Source organism: Erpetoichthys calabaricus, chromosome 1, assembly GCF_900747795.2.
Source record: "Erpetoichthys calabaricus chromosome 1, fErpCal1.3, whole genome shotgun sequence".
Taxonomy (NCBI): Eukaryota; Metazoa; Chordata; class Cladistia; order Polypteriformes; family Polypteridae; genus Erpetoichthys; species Erpetoichthys calabaricus.
Genome location: NC_041394.2, coordinates 270023235 through 270046904, shown reverse-complemented (window position 1 = coordinate 270046904; position 23670 = coordinate 270023235). Strand labels below are relative to the sequence as shown.

General features: G+C 36.1%; 1 protein-coding gene across 3 annotated transcripts in view; it reads left to right on the top strand.

Annotated features, from left to right (window-relative positions):
• Positions 1-23670, top strand: part of sema3ab (sema domain, immunoglobulin domain (Ig), short basic domain, secreted, (semaphorin) 3Ab) — a 453520-nt gene that overhangs the window by 242114 nt on the left and 187736 nt on the right. For all 3 annotated transcript variants that reach the window (XR_007933636.1, XM_051919816.1, XM_028814974.2), the window contains 2 exons: positions 17503-17565; positions 22723-22842. Coding sequence is in view for 2 of the 3 variants with exons in the window: in XM_051919816.1 (XP_051775776.1) it covers positions 17503-17565; positions 22723-22842 (183 nt within the window). In the remaining variant the exon portion in view is untranslated. The remainder of the gene's footprint in view (positions 1-17502; positions 17566-22722; positions 22843-23670) is intronic.

The window sequence follows — 23670 nt, the reverse complement described above, 5'->3', positions numbered from 1 at the left end:
AGATAATACAATGGCAAAATCTATTCAAACTTTGGCTGACAAATACTGTTAAAAGATTGTTATTACAAGAGTATAAAATTGATGATTAGACAGCAAATAACAAACATAGGTCAGGATAAACGTTAAATATACCACAGTCTGTCCAATGTATGCACATATCTGACTGCAGGAAATGTACTGCAGAAAGTTAGTATCAGGTGCTAGCATGCTAGATGATAACATGAGTGAGAACATCAATTCTGTTCTGACATCCTCCCCTACTGCTGAGCTACTCTTACTGTTACAAAAAGCAATTCTGCGCTGGGACCTCATTCTAGCAGCTAATTCTTGTGATGTACTTCTTTCAGGTGCTATCCAGAGTTTGTGACCATATATGAGAATGGAGACGTACATTGACAGGCAAATCAAAAAACATTTCATCACCACATCACCAGCACCAGTGCATCATCCACAAGATTGATGCTGAACCAATTTATGGTTAAATCTTGCAATCTACTTCACATTTACTCTTAAATCAGTCTCCTAGGTACTTGAACTCCTTCAGTTAGGACAGTCAATCACCTTACACCTCAAAAAAAAGAAGCTACTCTTATCCAGGAGAGAAACATGATGTCTTATTTGAAGGTGCTAATTCTCATCCCAGCCACATCGTACTAAGCTACATATGATTTCCCTGTGAGCTAGAGATCACAGTCTGTTGGGGCCTGGAGGACAATATCATCTGCAGATGTCAGAGATACAATATTTAGATTTGAAATCAAATACTCTCCAAGTATACTCTCCTGGTTATTGAATGTATCGAATATTATGCAGCAACAACTTCTAAAATACATACCTTTGAAGCCTGTTAAAACAGATACTATGTGTTACGCAGTCATAGGTTTTCTCCAAATTTCACAAGACACATGTAGACAGGATTGGTAAATTCCCATAAACCCTCAAATATCTGTGCAAGGACAAACAGTTTGTATACTGTTCCATGGCCATTTCTGTTCTATGGTTCAACTAAACTATGGGTTTTCCTCTGGAGGCTTAAAAGTGTGATTCTGTAGCAACTAAAACACATCCAATTTTCCTTGTTTTTTTAATTTCCTTTTTATTTTTTATGCCTATATGCTTCCATACACATCTGTGAATTGGCTTAGGTTGGCCTGAGAAGGGTATGTTTTGTTTTATTACACTAACGAAGGGGCACTCTATTCACTAACATGATAAGATATTCCTTTTCTGCTGGTGATAATCAACCTTCTATGAAAATCATATCTATATATATAAAATCCCTATGTGCGTCCAGGTGTCCATGTGTGGGTGTCTTCTGGTGAAGTGCGCATGCGCTGGGCACTGTGCGATGCGCGATATTACTGTTAGAGAAAGTTAGAGGCGTTTTACGGAAATACAAACCAGTATTACGGCGAGAGGAAATTAAAGGTACATAATACAGTGACGCATATTACAGCCACATACAAGCCAGTATTACTGTCAGAGGAGATTAAAGGCATATTACCGACGCGCACGCCTGTATTACCGCCAGAGAAAATTAAAGGTATATTACGAATGTACAAGCCAGCGGACGTACATGCCAGCGGACGTACAAGACGGTATCCTTCAATAAGGGCGCGCACAGGCATCCTTCAATAAGGGTGCGCACAAAAAGGCGAGCCTCAAAAGGGCTACCTCAATTGGGCGCAGCGAATAAAGGCGCGCGTAAATAAAGATCTGCACCTTTGTTGCTCTTCACATATTCCAGAGCCATTTGAACTAAATTATCTACGAATGCCTTTATTCGCCGTGCTCAATTGAGGTCGCTCTTTTGAAGCTCACCTTTTTGTGTGCGCCCTTATTGAATAGAGCTGTACAAGACAGTATTACTGTCACAGGAAATTAAAGACACACAATACACGGCGGCAGCCCACGAAGAACGGTCAGCTCAGCAAGTAAACATCAACAAAGAAAGGCTGAAAGAAAGAAAAATACAACCAACAAAAAGAATGAGGTCAAAGTCCCTTGCCATTTATAGACTGTTCCTACTAATGTTTATGCACTACTGTTCTACTGTTATTGTAACGGGCTAAATGACTAGTTTTAGTATAAATGGCTTAGAAAACCTCAGTATCACCTGAATAACATCATCCAAAGAAGCTGATTTCCTTGTCAAAATATCTGAAGCTGTGGATTTACACTTCACTATACTTACATAATTTCCCGCTCTACAGTAATTAAATCAAGTTGAAGCTAAAACTTAATTTTATCATCTATGAAGGACTACCATAATGTAACCTTACATCTTCATGTCAGATATGGAATACACTGCCACACATTGTATATGTCCTGCTAAGATTAAAGCAGCCTCCTCAATGCTCTTCATGTATTAAGAATTTAAAGATTGCAACATATTCAAAACATAACTGCCAGAGTTGTAACTATGACCAACAGCAAAGTCAACATAACACTAGGACTACATTGTCTTCCTATTAACAAATAAAAGATGTTAACTCCAACATCCCAAAAAATGTTGCATACTCTACATTAATGTTGGCCACAATTACCTTCATAACACTAACATGAGTTTCCTACTCTGTCAGCTTCTTTCATGGTGTCTGTCTAGGAGCCAGGCATGTTATTCATATTTTGCATGGACACACACCTTCATCTCTTGCATTCATCACTTGCATTTTAGATCTCAGAATTCTACATTGAATTGTTCTACAATAAATTCTTTAAGGCAGACCTTAATTATACTGTCTGTGGTATTAGTGCTGTCAAATCCTATGTATATTACTTTATTTTCTAACTTAATATGTTTACTTCTGTAGATAGATAGATAGATAGATAGATAGATAGATAGATAGATAGATAGATAGATAGATAGATAGATAGATAGATAGATAGATAGATAGATAGATAGATACTTTATTAATCCCAAGGAGAAATTCACATACTCCAGCAGCAGCTTACTGATACAAAAAACAATATTAAATTAAAGAGTAATAAAAATGCAGGTAAAAACAGACAATAACTTTGAATAATGTTAACGTTTATCCCCCCGGGTGGAACTGAAGAGTCGCATAGTTTGGTGGAGGAACAATCTCCCCAGTCTGTCAGTGGAGCAGGACAGTGACAGCAGTCTGTTGCTGAAGCTGCTCGTTTGTCTGGAGATGACACTGTTTAGTGGATTCTCCATAACTGATAGGAGCCTGCTGAGCGCCCGTCGATCCGCCACAGATGTCAAACAGTCCAGCTCCATGCCTACAATAGAGCCTGCCTTCCTTACCAGTTTGTCCAGGTGTGAGGCGTCCTTCTTCTTAATGCTGCCTCCCCAGCACACCACCGCGTAGAGGAGGGCGCTCGCCACAACTGTCTGATAGAACATCTGCAGCATCTTATTGCAGATGTTGAAGGACACCAGTCTTCTAAGGAAGTATAGCCGGCTCTGTCCTCTCTTGCACAGAGCATCAGTATTGGCAGTCCAGTCCAATTTATCATCCAGCTGCACTCCCAGGTATTTACAGTGCATCCAGAAAGTATTCACTGCGCATCACTTTTTCCACCTTTTGTTATGTTACAGCCTTATTCCAAAATGGATTAAATTAATTTTTTTCCTCAGAATTCTGCACACAACACCCCATAATGACAACGTGAAAAAAGTTTACTTGAGGTTTTTGCAAATTTATTAAAAATAAATAAACCGAGAAATCACATGTACATAAGTATTCACAGCCTTTGCTCAATACTTTGTCGATGCACCTTTGGCAGCAATTACAGCCTCAAGTCTTGTTGAATATGATGCCACAAGCTTGGCACACCTATCCTTGGCCAGTTTCTCCCATTCCTCTTTGCAGCACCTCTTAAGCTCCATCAGGTTGGATGGGAAGCGTCGGTGCACAGCCATTTTAAGATCTCTCCAGAGATTTTCAATCGGATTCAAGTCTGGGCTCTGGCTGGGCCACTCAAGGACATTCATAGAGTTGTCCTGAAGCCACTCCTTTGATATCTTGGCTGTGTGCTTAGGGTCGTTGTCCTGCTGAAAGATGAACCGTCGCCCCAGTCTGAGGTCAAGAGCACTCTGGAGCAGGTTTTCATCCAGGATGTCTCTGTACATTGCTGCAGTCATCTTTCCCTTTATCCTGACTAGTCTACCAGTTCCTGCCGCTGAAAAACATCCCCACAGCAGGATGCTACCACCACCATGCTTCGCTGTAGGGATGGTGCCAGGTTTCCTCCAAACGTGACGCCTGGCATTCACACCAAAAAGTTCAATCTTTGTCTCATCAGACCAGAGAATTTTCTTTCTCATGGTCCGAGAGTCCTTCAGGTGCCTTTTGGCAAACTCCAGGCGGGCTGCCATGTGTCTTTTACTAAGGAGTGGCTTCCGTCTGGCCACTCTACCATACAGGCCTGATTGGTGGATTGCTGCAGAGATGGCTGCCCTTCTGGAAGGTTCTTCCCTCTGCACAGAGGACCTCCCTGACTAAGGCCCTTCTCCCCCGATTGCTCAGTTTAGATGGCCGGCCAGCTCTAGGAAGAGTCCTGGTGGTTTCGAACTTCTTCCACTTACGGATAATGGAGGCCACTGTGCTCATTGGGACCTTCAAAGCAGCAGAAATTTTTCTGTAACCTTCCCCAGATATGTGCCTCTACAGACAATTCCTTTGACTTCATGCTTGGTTTGTGCTCTGACATGAACTGTCAACTGTGGGACCTTATATAGACAGGTGTGTGCCTTTCCAAATCATGTCCAATCAACTCAATTTTCCACAGGTGGACTCCAATTAAGCTGCAGAAACATCTCAAGGATGATCAGGGGAAACAGGATGCACCTGAGCTCAATTTCGAGCTTCACTGCAAAAGCTGTGAAAACTTATGTACATGTGCTTTCTCAATTTTTTTATTTTTAATAAATTTGCAAAAACTTCAAGTAAACTGTTTTCACGTTGTCATTATGGGGTGTTGTGTGTAAAATTCTGAGGAATAAAATGAATTTAATCCATTTTGGAATAAGGCTGTAACATAACAAAATGTGGAAAAAGTGATGCGCTGTGAATACTTTCCGGATGCACTGTAAGTACTCCAGCTGCAGCCTCACAGCTCCAGGAATCCATTCCAGTCATCATCTGTGTTGAGTTTGCATACTTCCCACTCAGTGGTATGGACTTTTCTCTGAGTATTCCAGATTTCTTTACGTTTTTCATAGACATGCTGGTTAGGTTGATTGGCCACTATAAGTAAATGGGGGTGGTTAGTAATAAGTCCAAAATTTGATTGACTGAAACACACAGCAAATCGATTACTCAAATTAGAACGTACATAGATGAAAAGATTATCTTATACTTGATTGGTGCTGCTTTGTGATGCATGATTAGTTTGTCAACTTTCCTAGATTTCAAAAAACATACAAATATCATCTTATATTTAGTAGTGAACAAGATCATTTTATATTCACAAATACAAAAGTAGAGCTGTTTGTAGTACTTATACTCACAGAGAGAACACACATTGGGGAAATACATGTTAATAAGCATTATTAGCAGATGTTATTGAAAAAATGCCATTCTGTGTTGTGGAAAAACTTTCCTCTATCTTTAAATAAGACATTCATGGAGCCCAGATGAGAATAAAGAACACTGATTTATTTACACAGATCACGCATACTGTAAATATCACAGTACATAGAGTGAGCAATCAATTAAATGATTCATTTGCTTTGATACTTTTCTATTACCATTACCTCATCTAATACATAACATCATCTGACTCTTAATATACATAATATGCAGAACTTTATTATTCCATGCAGTAATTCAATGCCAGTAGTATTTTCTGACTCCTTTCAACTCTTCCATTTACCTCAATGCGGCCTCATAAACAGGGGTTTTCTGCAGACTCTTCTACTGATCTTAGCACTGCTTCATAGGAGGGGTGTTTGGCCTTTTCCATTAGTTTATCCTCGCTTTCTAGAGGGGTGCTCATTACTCATTTAACTGATTCTAACCTTGGAAATTCAACTTGCTGTTTTCTGTAAATTGAGGCAGACCTCACATGCTCAAGCTTTAAGCTACGTTTAGTTAACCCTTGAGTTACCTTCATTCCTTTTCCTTATGCTTTAATAATTTATTGTTACAACTTCATTTAAGTATATACTATAATAGTTTGTAAATGATTTTATATATACAGTATATATATATATATATATATATATATATATATATATATATATATATATATATATATATATATATACAGTGGAACCTCTAGATACGAGTTTAATTGGTTCCAGCACTGAGCTTGTATAGCGAATTTCTCGTATCTAGAACAAACTTCCCCATTGAAAATAATGGGAATCCAGTTAATCCGTTCCGCACCCCAAATATATTAACATAAAAATCAATTTTCCTAACAAATAACACTGATAAATTATATATACTGTAGTCTACCTTTAATAAATAACACTGGTAAATAATATAACTGATTATTAAAAGAATCAAAACAGGTGTCTAAAGTGCAGTAGAGCATTCAATAAATCTTTAAATAAATAATCCTTAAAACAGTTGTGAAGTGGAGGTTTAAAATACACAAGAATAACAATCCTTTAACACGAGGTTAAAACGTCAAAAGGATGCAGTCTTTAATTTAAAAAACAGATGACAATCCCTGGTGCTTCTTCTCTGTTAGCGTCTCACCTGCGGGCTCTGCAACAGGCGAGACACTCTTAATGCAGCTGACCTTCTCTACACCGTCCTGCTTCAGCTGTTTGGCTCGCCTGTTCAGCTCACTGTTCAGCTACACGCGAGCCTGCACTCGCTCGCTCGCTCTCCCGCACCGCCTGCCTGCCACCTCCGTTCTCTCTTCTCTTCTCTCCTCTCTTTTCTTTTACTTCTTCTCCCCCTTAACCGGCTCGCGCTTCTCTATATATGCGGGGAGGACATGGCAGCTGCAGCCCATCAGCCACAGGAACAATCATGGATGTGGGCAGTTTCCCACCTATGCACTTAAGTGAGAAACGCAGACACCGCAGATCGCGGCTCACAACTGCTACCACGACCCCTCGCTAAGCTGAGAGCTATATCCACAGCCTGGCTCGTGGTTCGTTACGCGAGCCAATGCTCGCATTTAGATCTGAATTTTTCGCTCATACTTTCCTCGTATTTTGAATTTCTCGTATACAGAGGTGATCGTATCTCGAGGTTCCACTGTATGTATATATATATATATATATATATATATACTAAAATTTCTTATATGGCATTATCTTTTCTATCACATTATCTGTCTCACTTTAACAAAGAGAGATTACATTATATTATTTGCATTATCACTATTCATCCATTTAGAAATTTTTAAAAATTGCTTATGCAGAATGAGGTGCTAGTGCATGACATCAAACAATCATGCCCATACCCACACTCACTTACACTGGGCCAGTTTTGAGCATCAAATAAACTAGCATGGTGTGTAGGGCAAAACCAGATCACCTGGAAAAAAATTAACTGGGTCAGGACCTGTTGGACCAACAATTCTTAAGCTGTGGGTCAAAATGGCTGCCATTTAGCCACTTCAGCTATCTAAATCCATAAATATAATATATTACAAATATATTAGATATAAAAATTAACTACACTGAAGAAAACTGTTCAAATAAAAATTTTATTCTGATCCCATTGCATTTTGTAACGGTAAACTTTTAGTTCTTTTAGTTTGTTTTGCTTTATTATCAAGTTTCTGGTCATTTTTTGAGTGCATATTTAAAATATGTAATAGAATGAAGCAATCAGAAAACACTAGTCAGGACTTTATACTTTTCTTGTCATTTGCAGCCAAGAAGTGTGATTGGAATTGTGATCTTCTAGTATTGAGGATCTTTTGCTTATACCAGCTTCTTGAGCTCATCACAGCAATCTGTTTACTGCACACTATATGCTCACTGAACAAATTATTATCACCTGTCTATCCATGCAATTATATAATCAGCCAATCATGTGGCAGAAGCACAATACATAAAATCATGCTGATACAGGTCAGGAGCCTCATTTAATTTTTACATCAAACACTCAAATGGGGAAAAATGTGATCTCAGTGATTTTGACTGTGGCATGATTGTTGGTGTCTGAGGAGCTGGTTAGAGTATTTCTGTAACTGCTGATCTCCTTGGATTTTCATGCACAACCCGCTTTTTCAAGTTTACTCAGAATGGTAAAAATCAAAACACATCCAGTAAGCAGCATTCCTGCTGACAAACACCTACATTAGTTGATAAGAAAGGTCAGAGGAGAATTACCTGACTGGTTCTAGCTGACAGAAAGGCTATGGTAACTCGGATAGCAGAAAAGCATCGTAGAATGCATACCACATCGAACCCTGAGGTGAATGGGCTACAACAGCTGAAGACCATGTTAAATTTTAACCCTGTGAGCCAAGAACAGAAAGTTGAAGCTTCATGGGGATAAAGCTTATTAAAACTGCACAGCAGAAGAATGGAAAAAATGAGGCTTGGTCTGATGAATTTCAATTTCTGTGTGAGGCACATAGACTGTAGAATCAGAATTTGGTGCTAACAGCATGAATCCATGCACTCAGTCTGCCATGTATGAACAGTCTGTGTTTTCTTAGCACACTTTGGGCCCGTTAATAACAATCGATCATTGCTTGAATGCCATGGCCTATTTAAGTGTTGTTGCTGTCCATGTGCTTCCCTTCACGGGCACAATTTACTCATCTTCTAAGGGCCACTTCCAGAATGATAATGTAACATGTTACAATGCAAAAGTCATTTTAAACTGGTTTCATGAACATGACAATAAATTTAGTATTATTCAGTGGCCTTCCCAGTCACGCAACCAGAACACAAAAGAACACCTTTGGGATGTGGCAGAATGGGAGATTTGCAGCATTAATGTGCAACTGACAGATCTGCAGAAACTGAGTGATGCAATCATGTCAACATAGACTACAATCTCAGGGGGATGTTTTCAGTATTTTGTGGAATACATGCCATGAAGAACTGAGGCTGTTCTGAAACATATAGTGTGCCTGAGAATAAGGTTTTCTTGTTAAATGTACAAGAAAAATGCAAATTTCTTATGTATTAAGTAGTATGAATAAATGGGACAATAGCTAGTATACTGGGCAGCTTAATAACAGCTTGTGTATGTGTTACAACAGAATATAAACAAAGATTAGTCCATCCATAAAGGTCAGGGATATGAGACTCCACTGGAATATTTGAAAGTAAAGTTTTTTTTAGCAAAATTAAACCTCACAAGGAGGTATACGAAACATCTTTTAAATGCCAGTGAGCATGTGCAGTTGTGAGTTAATTTAAAAGAAATGGTGTAATATAATGCACAATATTATGAAACAGTTTGTCAATTAAATGTCTTTCATTTGTGTACAGTGAAATACAGTATAATATATATGTTCAACACTACAATACAATACAATACAACTTAATTTTATATAGTCCTCTTCACTGACGGCAGACGCAGAGTGCCATGAACAAATTCTCAGGTAAAATGCAAGTATAGATTATACATATTACTCTTTACAAAATTAGTACATATAAAGATACCGATTTGATCACATAAACAGAAAACAAAGTACTTTCCAAAAACATCTGACCAGTAATTAATTATTGAAGTATGGCCACACTGCTACAGTCCTAGACACCTTGGCCAGCTAGCTGAGTACCTCCTCCTTGGCATACTGTAATGGAATCTGTGCTGGACTGTCCAGTTTGATGAGTAAATTTTTCCATCTGATGATTCTTTATCTGAGATTACTTTTCTATAGGCAGAAGAGCAGCTTCACAGTAGAGCAGTGGCACCAAGTGCCTCATCAGGGTGTACTAAAATGAAAAAGAATAGAGGAGGGTTAGTAACAATTAATAAATATTGTACTACTTATATTTATCTACAAATGACTAACAAACAAAGGTGCTGTATGCACAGCTAATCAGCAGCTCTAGTCATGGTATGCTTGAATAAAGCTGTGAGTCTTCAGTTTGGATTTAAAAGCTGAGACTGGAGAGACATCTCTTATATGAGCAGGTAGATCACTCCACAGCTTTGGGGCCCTGTTACTCAAATCCCTACCTCCCACTGTTATTTTATTAATCCGTGGAATCATAAATAGGCCAGAACTTTGATATTTTATTGTGTGCTTTGGTTTATAAATATTGATAAGTGCAGATTACTAAATGTGTTAAAAAGTAGATTTTGAAATCAACCTTAAGCCTAACTGGCAGCCAGGGTTGACACATAACTGGAATTATGTGTTCATCCTTTCTTGTTCTTGTAATAATTTTTGCAGCAACATTTTGAAAAAAAATGGAAAGCTGCATGAAGAACAATTTGAACCGCAAGTGAAAATCATATTACAGTAGTACAATCCTATTGGAAATAAATGAATGAATCTCTCATATCCTGCAAATTTAGAAAACAACCTAGTTTTTCAACATTTTTAAGACTAATAAACAAGTTTTAGAATGTGTGTTTTAAACAGAATTGTGAAAGGTACTCAGAAATGATACTTGAGTAAAAGTACATTTTTACTTTCAGTGAAGTAAATAGTGTTTAATTTATAAATACTTGAGTAAAAGTTAAAAAGTGCATTTAGACGTACTCAAGTTTAAGAAATTAAAAGTCCTTATAATAATAATAAAATTACAGGGTGTCCTCGGCTTACAACGTGTCGACATACAACGTTTCGAGTTTACAATGCTCAATCCCATAAAAACTTAAAAAAATTGAGATGTGAGAAGGAAGAAAGATAAGGATTTTTTTACACTTATTTTTTCTGTTACTACAGTACAGTGTACAGTACATTATATTTATGTCCTTTTCCTTTTTCTGTGGCTTAGTTGTGTTTTTATGTTCTAGATTATGATTTTGCAAATGTGTTAGGATAGGTAAGTGACTTAGGCTAGGGTGTGTTTCGACTTACACCAAAATTCGTGTTACATCACTGTTGTAGGAATGGAACTCTGTCGTAACCTGAGGACACCCTGTAATGTATTTGATCAATACATAACTGCAGTTACAAGAGCTTTGAATTTTCCTCCAAAACATATTATGTACTTCATAAATTATAAAGCTTTCTGTCTAGTAGTGTTCACTGAATATTTTCCTGGAAGTTCACTATACAGCCAGCTTTGGAGAACATTTTTTCCAAAATCCCCATGATGCTTTGCAAGACCAATATGACATCACAGAGCTCTAGCAGCCATGCACAAAACTTTCATGCATGCCTACTCCGTGTGCTGCTGCTGGAGTATGTGAATTTCCCCTTGGGATTAATAAAGTATCTATCTATCTATCTATCTATCTATCTATCTATCTATCTATCTATCTATCTATCTATCTATCTATCTATCTATCTATCTATCTATCTATCTATCTACTGTAAGATTATTGCCAACATGATCAGTGCTGTGTTGCAAGTACACAAGAAAAAAAATACGGTTTCAACTACTGAGATGAACTGAAAACCCCCTCTCCTGCTGCCAACCCCAATACACACACCCACCACCCCAAACAGTGCTGTTCAATATTCTTCTAACCAAACTCATTTCTTTCACTTCTGGTTGATTGAAACAAACATTCACATTATTCTGTGCTTAACAACAATGTTAAAACAATCATTAAAGGAACCCTCCCCTCCTTTTCCAATCATCAGAAAACATACAAACACGCTGTGAAATAATAAAACCAGAATATTTATTACTACTTACAAGACTTTATTTTTGATAGAAGAAGAAAATGTGTAGCATCTGTACAGATACATGGGACACAATAAAGATGTTTCTGCTGTTCTCTGAGCCCCGACTTCAAACAGTGGAATGAGCCTGTGTCACTGCTTGGGGCTGTCCCAAGATTGCAAGTCTATCAGCACAATGATCTAGACAGACTTTTCCCTATTCCTCAGGAACATTTAAAAGACCAATGCACCATTTTAATCCACTTAAAGCTAGTTCCTCCTTCCCCATTGACTTCAATGGATTTCATGGAGTTTGGCAAAGTTCCTGAACATTTTTGTGATTTTACCGAACTTTTTGGGATGCGAATCCAGCCAGGGTTCACCTATTACTACTGTTTAGCTTGGAATTAGAACTGATAGTCAAAATTACTGCTGTCTAACCATGCCTGTCTAGAGCAAAATACAATTCCTACAGTGCTGATCCTTTTATTTTCAAACCACAGTAGCCACTGAAAGAATCCCATTTGTAATAAAAGACATTAAACAATACAAGTTTCTTCCTTTCTGGACATAAAAATACTGAAAGATTTAAGACTTTAAAGAGGATGCATTTCTACTGTGACCTTAAAAGTAGGATTAAGATTTGTAAACTGATAATTGGTACTAGATCTTAAATTAATGAAATGTACCCTATTCCATATTCAGCTTAATGCTATTCACTGTACTTGGGTGCTTAATGATTATGTGGAAAGAAGCAGACACAGATACAGCACTTTTTTATTGCATTGCTATTGAGTTTAAATGCAATATAGCTTCATTTAAATGCCCTAGTAATTGTGTTACCGTTTTAATGCAATACAGTCTACTTCAAACTGCACCGTTATGTCATACAAATGCAATTTCTATCTCTTTTAAACACAATCATTTTTTATTTTCAGATTAGCTTGATTGGGTTTTTGTAAGATCTTACGTCTTGGTCACAAGTAATATATTGTGCACAGATGTGTATATTTTGAGCACAAGTTAATATCTTGTGGGAACAAGAGCAGTAAATTATACCCACAATATATTATCTTTTGACCACAAAATTTATTTCTTGTCCCCTCAAAAACAAGTACAGTATGCCTTCCATGTGCACAATTGGTTTTGGCGACTTTGTAAATTAAAACGAATTAGTGAAAACAACTGATAAAAGTTAAACTTTAAACTCAGTTTGTTTTACAGAGACAGTCTTTTCATATAATACAACTTTATACAAATTCAGGAAACTGAAATATAGAGCAACCATCCATAATCACAATATGCTACAAACTGTTTTGTTATTTCATTTAATTCTACATCCTGTTAAAAAACAGACTTCAGTTTCATTCTTATTACTCTTATTAATAAAAAGGTACAGCAATACAAAAACAAAATTGTAGCGGGAGGCACCATGACTTCTTATTTGTAATTGAAATTGTAAATTACCTAATCTCTGTGAATGACCAGGAACACAAAAGGGTCTGGGTTCCTGTATGATATCCAATTTGCCTCACATCCATCCATCCATCCATTTTCCAACCCGCTGAATCCGAACACAGGGTCACAGGGGTCTGCTGGAGCCAATCCCAGCCAACACAGGGCACAAGGCAGGGAACCAATCCCGGGCAGGGTGCCAACCCACTGCAGGACACACACAAACACACCCACACACCAAGCACACACTAGGGCCAATTTAGAATCACCAATCCACCTAACCTGCATGTCTTTGGACTGTGGGAGGAAACCGGAGCAACCGGGGGAAACCCACGCAGACATGGGGAGAACATGCAAACTCCATGCAGGGAGGACCCGGGAAGCGAACCCGGGTCTCCTAACTGCGAGGCAGCAGCACTACCACTGCGCCACCATGCCGCCTGCCTCACATCCACCCTGCACAAAATTGCTTTACAGATAGCTGGGGCTGCGGGATTTGATTAGTTTCACTGTGATGACCTGAAGTAGCACTAGTGAGTGTGGATATGACTTACACTGTGCCTCCCCTACAGGAATACCCGGCTGCAGTAGATGAGGTACCTTCTGCTCCAGAGAGAGAGAAGTAGAAGAAAACAAAATATAAGCATAAGAATAAAAGTTATGCAAACATCTCACAGCCTTATTGCTTGAATAGATACACCATTTAAAAACTGAATGAAAATTAACAGAAATTGGGTTCATTACACTTCTCTGAAGTAATAGATACACCATATAAAATAACTGAATGAAAATCAACAGAGATTGGTTTTATTACACTTTGCTGAAGTAAAGACAGACTTGAGATGGGCAATTATTATAATTAATACATTAAATTTTAGTATTGTGGTTTATCTTTAACAAGAATTCCCTTATGAAAGCTGTGGTTTGGTACACACTTTTATCTTTAAATTACTCTCTTGACCACTTATGTAAACTATGGAATTGGCCATAATTAAACTCAAAGCATATTATTAACTCTCCATCATAACCAGATATATACCAGTTGTCTCATAATGTATATTCCTGTTTTTACTATATTCCAATAGACATTTAAAATTCTACAGAATAACATTTTCCTACACATATAACCAGTTTGCATTAATATTACACTACAATAATTTAACTTCATTATAACATAATAAAATGGCAAATACAAATCTGAGAGTCAGTGTTCTGCTGAAGAATGCTCCGGACATGGAACTATCCAGTTATATTTAAATGCTCTCTTCTGAATCACATAAACAACTATTAATGAGGACAGGTCAGAGGTAATATAAATCACATACTTTGTGAATTACAGGAAAATGTGGAGTAATTATTCAATAATTTATAAAGACAAAATATGTCACAGCTTAAAGTTCTCTCATGTACACAAAAATAGATAATTCATTCAGTAAACCACCTGAACTTTTCTTAGTTATTGCTGCACTAGACTAGATTCTGATCAGCAGGGCAGTGTACTGTTAGCTTTCCCTAACTCAAATTCCATTAGGTAGCAACAAAAATACTTATCTGTGCTTGAAGAAATGCTGACATTTCCTTTTTTAATATTCACATAACAAAGTACGGGAAGACCTTGGTATCCAGGCACAGGGATACTCCTCTGATCCCTTGCACTTAGTAATTAATTTAATGGAGTAATATTTAAGTTTTGAATCTCAACCTCAACATTTTAATCTCAATCTTAATTGTGATAACACTTTGTTTTCATATCTTTATTGTTCTAAGTAGCGTACAAATAATGTCACCATTAGGGGGCACCATTGAGCCCACAAACCCCAGACACATGAGACCCAACACAATTCCGGGTTCAATAACTGGATTTTTAATCCACACAGCTGTAATGATACAATAAAAACAGTTAAAATACATACTTAAATTACCTCCAGTAAGTGTCGCCTGATGCCTCCTGACTGTGACTCAATGAGGCATAGCGGCAGGGTCCTTTTAAGCTGGACCCGGGGGTACTTCCAGTGGCACGTTGTAGCTTGTTGGAAGCCCTTCTGGGTCACATGGAAACCAGGGAGGTATGAACAGCACCCTCTATTGTCAACAAAGGACACTACAGGGCTGTGTTTCCGGATTCCAATTGCGATTCCAAAACTGGAACTACTTGTGAGGAACACTACCACCTATTAATTTTTTGGATGAACTGCTCCTGGCTTCCAGCTCCCATCAGTCCATTCTTACATTCCAGCATCCCAGCTGGGATGACAATTATAAGGCATCCCAACTGGGGAGTGTCCACAAAATGGCCATCCTACCATTACAGCTACCTGTCTAGGTAAGAAATCCTCCTCCATCCTAGCCAAGATGCCCATCTGTTCTCATGGGCACTTATAATATATAATCCACATATACAGTATAAATATCTGCTACAGAAAAAAAACAAAATCACAACTAAAAGTGATTTTGGTTTTTGAGACAGGTTTGTTTTTTATCTACTAAAAAAATTTTGATAAGTTGTCTACAATTTGTACAAAAATATTATAAAGATATTCTAATCATTATATCTGTTTGATTCCTCTCATAATTCTGGGACCATGTGCATGTCATTTTAGCCTTAACATCATAATTTTAATTTAATATGTCAGTGGTAAATGATGAAACATCAAATATACAGCTTTATTAACTCTTAAAATAAAAAAGGACAAAATTTTTCATTTTTTTAAAATAAAAACTAATGAAATTAAATATAATTAAATTTAATGTAATTAAAGTAACTGGAATTTGCTTACAAAAAATCTATAGTGTTTTAATAAAATGTAATATCATTTTATGTAATAGTCAGTTGTAATCACTTATTATTATCTATGTATAGTACATTGGGTTGCATTATATTCAAGTCAAATGTCACAGATTAATTGAGGAATTGATCAAAATAAATCATAATTTGTCATGTGTTCCCCCACACTACTTTCCTGACAGAATCAATTTGTATTGTTGACACAGTATTAAGAAAGTTGGCTGCTCTTCCTAAATGCATGTAATCCACAAACTTGCGCAGATTAGAAGTCATGTCCTCATTAAACATAATTTTTATAAATAAGGAAAACCAGTGGTCCGAGCAGAGTTCCCTGTGGCTCTTCTCTTGTTATTTCACTCCATCTGAATGTCTGAACCCTGATGAGTATTCTGTGATTTCTTGCATCCAGCTGTGCAGCCAATCTGCTAATTTGCCCTTTATTACCAAGGTATTTATTATTGTGTGGATCCTTGTATAAAGGTTTTTGGGACTCAATACAGTTACATATGTATCCACTTTAGAAGTTAATGCTGATAAGGCATATAAATGAGGCCCATCCTTTTTTAAATCCTTTTTGATTGTTTGGATTTATTTGATAATATGTTGGGTACTCATCCAATTGTGTCACTTTTGTACAATTTTGTGTATGACTGAAGAGGAATGCTCTACATGTGTTAAATATAAACGTTTGCATATGCTTAAATTACAAAAAGGACAAAAATATATGTGCTTATTTGGCAAAAAAAACTGCATGTAGCTTTACATCATGTTAGGTTTTTAAAAGGCATTTGGTGAAAGTTCTAGCACAACAGACTACAGAACATAAAATACTTTATGCATCATACAAATTGTTAAAATGTATTGTATATAGTTAAATATATAAAAACTAGCATCATACTCATGCAGTGGGTTTTTAGATTTAATCAAATAGATGCTCCATAAAGAGTACCTAAATTTTGCAAAACTAATGCAATTTCATTGTTATGTGAAATAATGTATTTATCACTTCAAGTAAAATGAAATATTTTTCTCATAGTTATAATTTCATTTCAGCATCCTGGATTGCAAAGTAATACCTATTTTTTCCAGCTACCTTTCACATAATTACTGCTTTACACGTTTTAAAACTTTCAAATAGTAACACCAACAGTATAACTAATATTGTGCAGATTATTTGTGTAACAAAGAGAAGTGGAGATTCTAAAAGCACTTTGTGTTTAAAATTTTCACAAGCTGCCCCTGTTGATTGTAGCCATGCTCATGATTATGCTAACTAACAAGTTTTGCTGAACAACAACGATGACATTTGCATTTTAGACCAATGCATTCATATCAGAGAACAAAGGAATTCTGACTTTTATTAAAGGCGTTAATGATCTGCATTCAGAGTAAGCAGCAAAAGCAGAAAATATCATTTCAGATTGCATTTTATCTGTTGATCAGTATAGCTAAATTATAGTGGTACCATACTCTTTTACAAATGTGACTAATAAATACACCCATTTAACTAAAACCTGTAAAGTAAACACATTTCTTTTTAAAATATCTTAAATTATAATTTGCTATATTTATAGATTGCATGGCCTGCATCTCCAACCAGGCGAGATGAATGTAAATGGGCAGGAAAAGATATTTTGGTAAGTACTTTTTTAAGATTTCTGTTAATACCAGTTAAACATTTTTGTACATTAAAAATATGTTAAATGAATAATCTGCTAACTCTTCACCTAGTTTTCCCCAAATACATTGTTATTCATGTATTGAATAGTGTTGAAAGTAGACTGGAATTCTGTGAAACCTGATTCCAGGAGTGAAAATTACTTCAATATACATATTTTTGAACTTTTTTTATTAAAAAATGCAATATGTTTTGAATCTTAATTTTACAAATTGCCCTCACCCAAAGGAACAGAATACAGACATTTTTCAGTCAGTATCTATTACATTGTTCTAAAAGGAGTTCTCTGCATGTACCATGTGAAATTTAGGGTAGGTTGTTTCCCAGGAATTGAGCTTAATTTACATTACATGTATTTATTTACCCCATCTAAAGAGGCACACTAATGGCAAATGTGTAATACTCTTTTGCAATATTGCCATAGTGTACGTATGGACTGGAAAGATAATTGATTTGCTGTAATTGTTAAGAAAATTGTCAGCACAAATGTATAGGCCATGCAATTCCTTGTCTACTAGGCACAGTACATGCGTTCCAACTTTTACTTTGTTTTATGCAGTGCATTCAAGGTATGTACTGTATATATTTTAGAACACTGATCAATGAAAAGAGGTGAAATGACCAGTATCAAAAGGCTGATGCACCACCGATGCTCTGTTGGTCCATTTTTACTCTGGACCTGGAGAGCCAAAGTGTACATCATTGCAGGTTTGCGTCCCAATAGGGAACTCAAAATTGACAGCACAAACAATCCATTTTCTAACTAGCTTAGTCCTAAACAGGGTCATGGAGGTGCTAGAGCCTACATTATCCCAGCTAGAATAATGATCAAGGCAATAACAAACTCTGGACATGGCGCCAGTCCATTGCATGGCTAACACACACACCCCAAACCACACACTAGGGCCAATTTAGGATCACCCATTCACCTAACCTGCATGTCTTTGGACTGTGAGAGGAAACTGGAGCACCCAGAGGAAACCCACACAGACATGGGGAGAACATGCAACTCAACGCAGGGAGGACCCAGGACAAGAGCCCAGGTCTCCTACCTCAAGATGACAGTGTTACACTGTGCCACCGTGCCACCCACTTTTTGATTTTGATAAACAAAAATAATTTGAAATTATTTTATAAAAGAAATAAGTGCTTTTTTTAAAGAGAAATTACGATTTAACACAAGATTCTGTTTTCATTATGCTAGGTAGCAAACAACTGTCTTTATTATTTCTAATGTAGTTTAATACATGTTCATATGTGCGTAAATAATTTTGCAAATATTTTAGAAATTATGCCAGAATTATGCATTTATATTTTTCGTTTGCACTTCCCAAGAATGCATTCCTATGGATCCTACTACTAGAGTTGCACCAATGCTATTTTTCTTGTTTTCCCAACAACAGAGAACATTAGGATATACAGTACATGACTATGGAGAAAATTCTTTTTGTTTGCTAGCATATTTTCACTTGTACATTTAAACGTTTAGGAATCAATACTGTATTTTTGATGGAAAATGTCATAGTTTCAGTCCTTTGCAAAATATATTTTATGAAAAAGTTAATTTTTTACTTTTCTACACAGAACATTCAAATATTTGGGATACTTTTGCTTAAATGGAAAGAAAAATGTAAAAGACATTTATGTGTGTGCAATGCATTACAATTGAAAATCTTCTGAAAGTGCTTGCTGCCTTTGCATTTGCTTTGTCACCTTTGTTAGCTTGATGGTATGATCAGGAATCAGTTCACTATTTGAACTGACAAAAGGGATAGTAGTTCATCAAACATAAAGCTTGAACAAGTCTATTGAAATGCTTTTAATGAGTTCATTTTGTCAGAGGTACAAGAAAGGGGGTTCTTTTTCCTTCCTGGATATATTTAACAATGATCCAACCGGAACATCATGATCTAATGTAGTCTGTGATTATGCAGATTACATAGCTCATGATGTAAGCACTAGATTTGAAAAGTTGCTGCCTCGTGGAATTAACATGGGTCAGTGAGCCTGTCTGTGTATTTTTTTATCCATCTGCAGTCTTTTTGTTGAAAGCCGATTGAGGAGAATTTCCAATTAGGCCTTTATTTATTCCTTTCTGTTGCCACAATGGCCAGCAATGATGAAAGATCTTTAGGGTTAAGAAGCCCCATAGCCAATTGAAAGATAGACAATTAACTACAGTGTTACTTTTTAATCATAATAGTATTCATATACTGTATATATATATATATTAGCAATGTTTTCTTTATAAGCAATTATTAGCCTTTCAAAATGTACAGAATAATTGCAATTAACCTAGAATTAAATTTATACATTAACACAATTGTCTACCTATTTTACATATTTACTATAATGAATTAGATAGGTTTCATATATTAAACTAAATTCAGGGTAGTGCAAAATTTCAGTGCTGTGTGATACTTATAAGAGAGCAATAAATGCACACTTGGGAGAATGATCTGTATCTTTGAGTAATCCAATGACACGCATTAAAATATTTTGCTAAAGAACAATTTTATTTGTCATTTTTTAAACAATTTAGGATCACATGGGGGCTGCAGCCTATCCCACATATCACAGGGCACAAGGCAGGAACAAACCCTGGACAGGGTGCCAGTACATCACAGGGTAAACGCACATACACCAGTGCCAATTTAGCATCTCCAATTCACCCTACCTGCATGTCTTTGAACGGTGGGAGGCAGCCAGAACATCCATCCATCCATCCATTTTCCAACCCACTGAATCCGAACACAGGGTCACGGGGGTCTGCTGGAGCCAATCCCAGCCAACACAGGGCACAAGGCAGGAACCAATCCCGGGCAGGGTGCCAACCCACCGCAGGCAGCCAGAACACCCAGAGGAAACCCACACAGACACAGGGAGAACATGCAAACTTCGTGCAAGTATGACCCAGGAAGCAAACCCTAGTCTCGTTACTGCGAGGCACCACTGCTACAAAACAATAACTCATTTAAATCAATATTATGTCAGTTTCATGCTTATATTGACATACACTCATGTTTCTTGGTAAGCTATGGATTTATCAGTGAGGCAGCAAGACAGTACATTTCTTCATTCATATACATATATATGTATATATATATATATATATATATATATATATATATATATATATATATATATATATATACTGTATATGTATATATTCTAAATAATGCTTGGCTCACAAAGGTGAGATACAAAAGTCCCTGGGATACAGTACATTTATTGAGGAGTAGATGGCATGGAGATAGGCAGAATATTATTACATATGAAAGCATTGTTACATATGAAAAACAAAAAATTGGTAAGACACTTAGGAGAATGCTCTTTATTTATATTTAAAATTATACAATGCCTCAACTGGTTCCACTTTACATTACTCTCAACCAGTTATAAAAATCTAGTATAATCAATTTCACAACTCTGTATAAATTCCCACCTGGAATTTCAAAAGATCATAACACAACACCATGTGTTACTATAGGCTAAAGGAACTCCTCAATTTCTCCAGTCTTTAAGAAAAAATGTCCACAGGGAGCTAATGCAGGTGTTCAGAATCCAAAAAAATATTCCAAAATAACTGCAATTTATCAATAACCTTGCCAAGTCAGTTACAATGGTTTGTATTTCTATTACATTCCATTTTGTAAATCAGTTGTTAAATTATGTACTATAATAAATCAGCTAATATAAACAATCTGCTTATCCTTATGTTTGTTTTATTATTAACCAAATAATATAAAAAGGCATAAATATGAAGGGAGACTACAAGCATAAATTGAAAAACCAGCAATGAGTAGAGAAAAAACTTCCAGATTCAGCAGTGAATGTACTTAACATACTGTATATCATGCAACTATTGAAAGACTCAGTTCTCCAGGAATACAATCAGAGAGCCTCCATCCTGCTGCTCTTTCTTGTCAGAAGCACAGAGTACTGATTTTTTAATCAAGGAGAGAAAAATTCACACACTCGTTTTGTTGCACCAAACCTTTAGTCATGTAATCAGATGTGGAATTCAAATTATCCTCATACAGCACTCTGCACAAATGCCAAGAACAGAAAGTATAAACAGTCGTACAAATAATAAAACCAAGAAATTTATACAAAGAGTGGATTCAGAAAATGTTCAGACTCCTTCATCTTCTGCAGTTTATTGTGTTGTAGATTTAAAAAAGATTTTAAAAGAATACATTTTCCATTTTTGCCCATCAATCCACACTTAGATAGATAGATAGATAGATAGATAGATAGATAGATAGATAGATAGATAGATAGATAGATAGATAGATAGATAGATAGATAGATAGATAGATACCCCCACACTATTGTTTTAACACACCAAAATGACTGAAAGGAAAGAAAAAAATAAAAATAAAGAAAATAAAACTTCCAACTTGGCAGTCACGGTCACAGTGAAGCATTACATAGGTGTATTGCTGTTGATATAATGTATCCACAGTAGCATTTCTTGATGCTTAATTACCCATGATGACATTGTGAAAACACATTTTTAAAGGTTTGCAAAGTTATTAAGGATTACATTTTTTTAAGTATTCAGACCCTTAATTCAGTAATTGGTATAAACCCCCTTTCACCTCAATTACAGCTTCCCAATTTGGGTAACTTGCTGTCACCTCTAAATTAACTAAGCATTTTTGCCAGGCAAACTTAAAACTTCACACTGAAAACACATTCCTTTATGATGCACGGTAAAACACAAACTGTTTAATTCAGGGTTTGTTCAAAAGCCCAAGTACTGAGAGGAAGACCCCACAGACACAGTGACATTTCACTAAATCTACATGGACAATGACCAGGTGTGAGATTCAAACCCAGAGCAGTGAATCTGAAACGTGGCAATGCTGAACACAACATTATTGTGCCACCCAAATCAAAAATGCAATTTTTTTTGTTTTTCTGTAGAAACAGTAGATTCTGTAAATGCTATATCCAGAAGAAGCAATGTATAAACCTAAAACACGTTTGATTCACAAGAAAACCAAGCTATAATTTAAAGTTTGTGAAATTACGAAACACAAAAGCAATAACAAATCAATCCAAATACAGATATTCTGTTTGAACCTGATTATTTTTTCTTTAATTTCAGAAAGAATGTTCAAACTTTATCAAAGTACTTCAAAGTGTTAACCAAACTCATCTGTACGCTTGTGGAACTGGGGCCTTTCATCCAATATGTGCCTATATTGATGTGGGAAAACATCCGGAGGTAATTCAATTCTTGCAATATATGGCTTTATTCTGTTTATAACCTAGAATGTTATATTTATTTCAGGTTATCAAGGTTTAATTAAAGTAGAGTACTCAAACAGGTCAAGGCTAAGCACTCGATGGTTTCATCAGACAGAAATCATAAATAAACTATAAATAAATCCAGACTGCTGATTTTAATGGATGAGCTATTTTTTTGTGAAAATTTGGAAAATTAACCATAAATTTATATACTGTATTTAAAATATTTATCCATCTGTTCGCTGTTTCACAAAAAAAGGAAAAAATTTAAAACTGTATATTAAAAAGAGTAAATTTGTTTTATGTAATAATATTGTAAATTATTATTATTTTAACATGTACTATACTATTCATGTCACTGTAGCATAAAATGTTGAAGAGAAATTTAATCAATCAAGGCTATAAAAAAAGTCAACTACAGATTACATTCAAGCAGCACGGTCAGTTTTTGAAATGTAATAGAGAAAAGACTGTCTTCATCTTTCATTTTAAATGTTGTATTTGTAAGGTGAGCTGTAAAAATTAAGGAACAGAGTCCTCGAATTGAGTAACCAGGCATGACTGTAAAAGAAAGGGCATGCCCTACCCTGACAGGCTAAATATTGTCTTTCTGAGTAAGGTAGGCTATAAGACAAACACATTTGGTTTTCAAAATTGTCAAATGATTTATTTCAGATTATCTATTAATTTTTCTGAATGGATTAAGGAGAGAATAAAAACACAGCAGTCATTTTTTACTAAAAAAACCATGGGAGTCTTGAAAAAAGTTCTCATGCATTTGAAGCATATAACCCCAACAGTATTT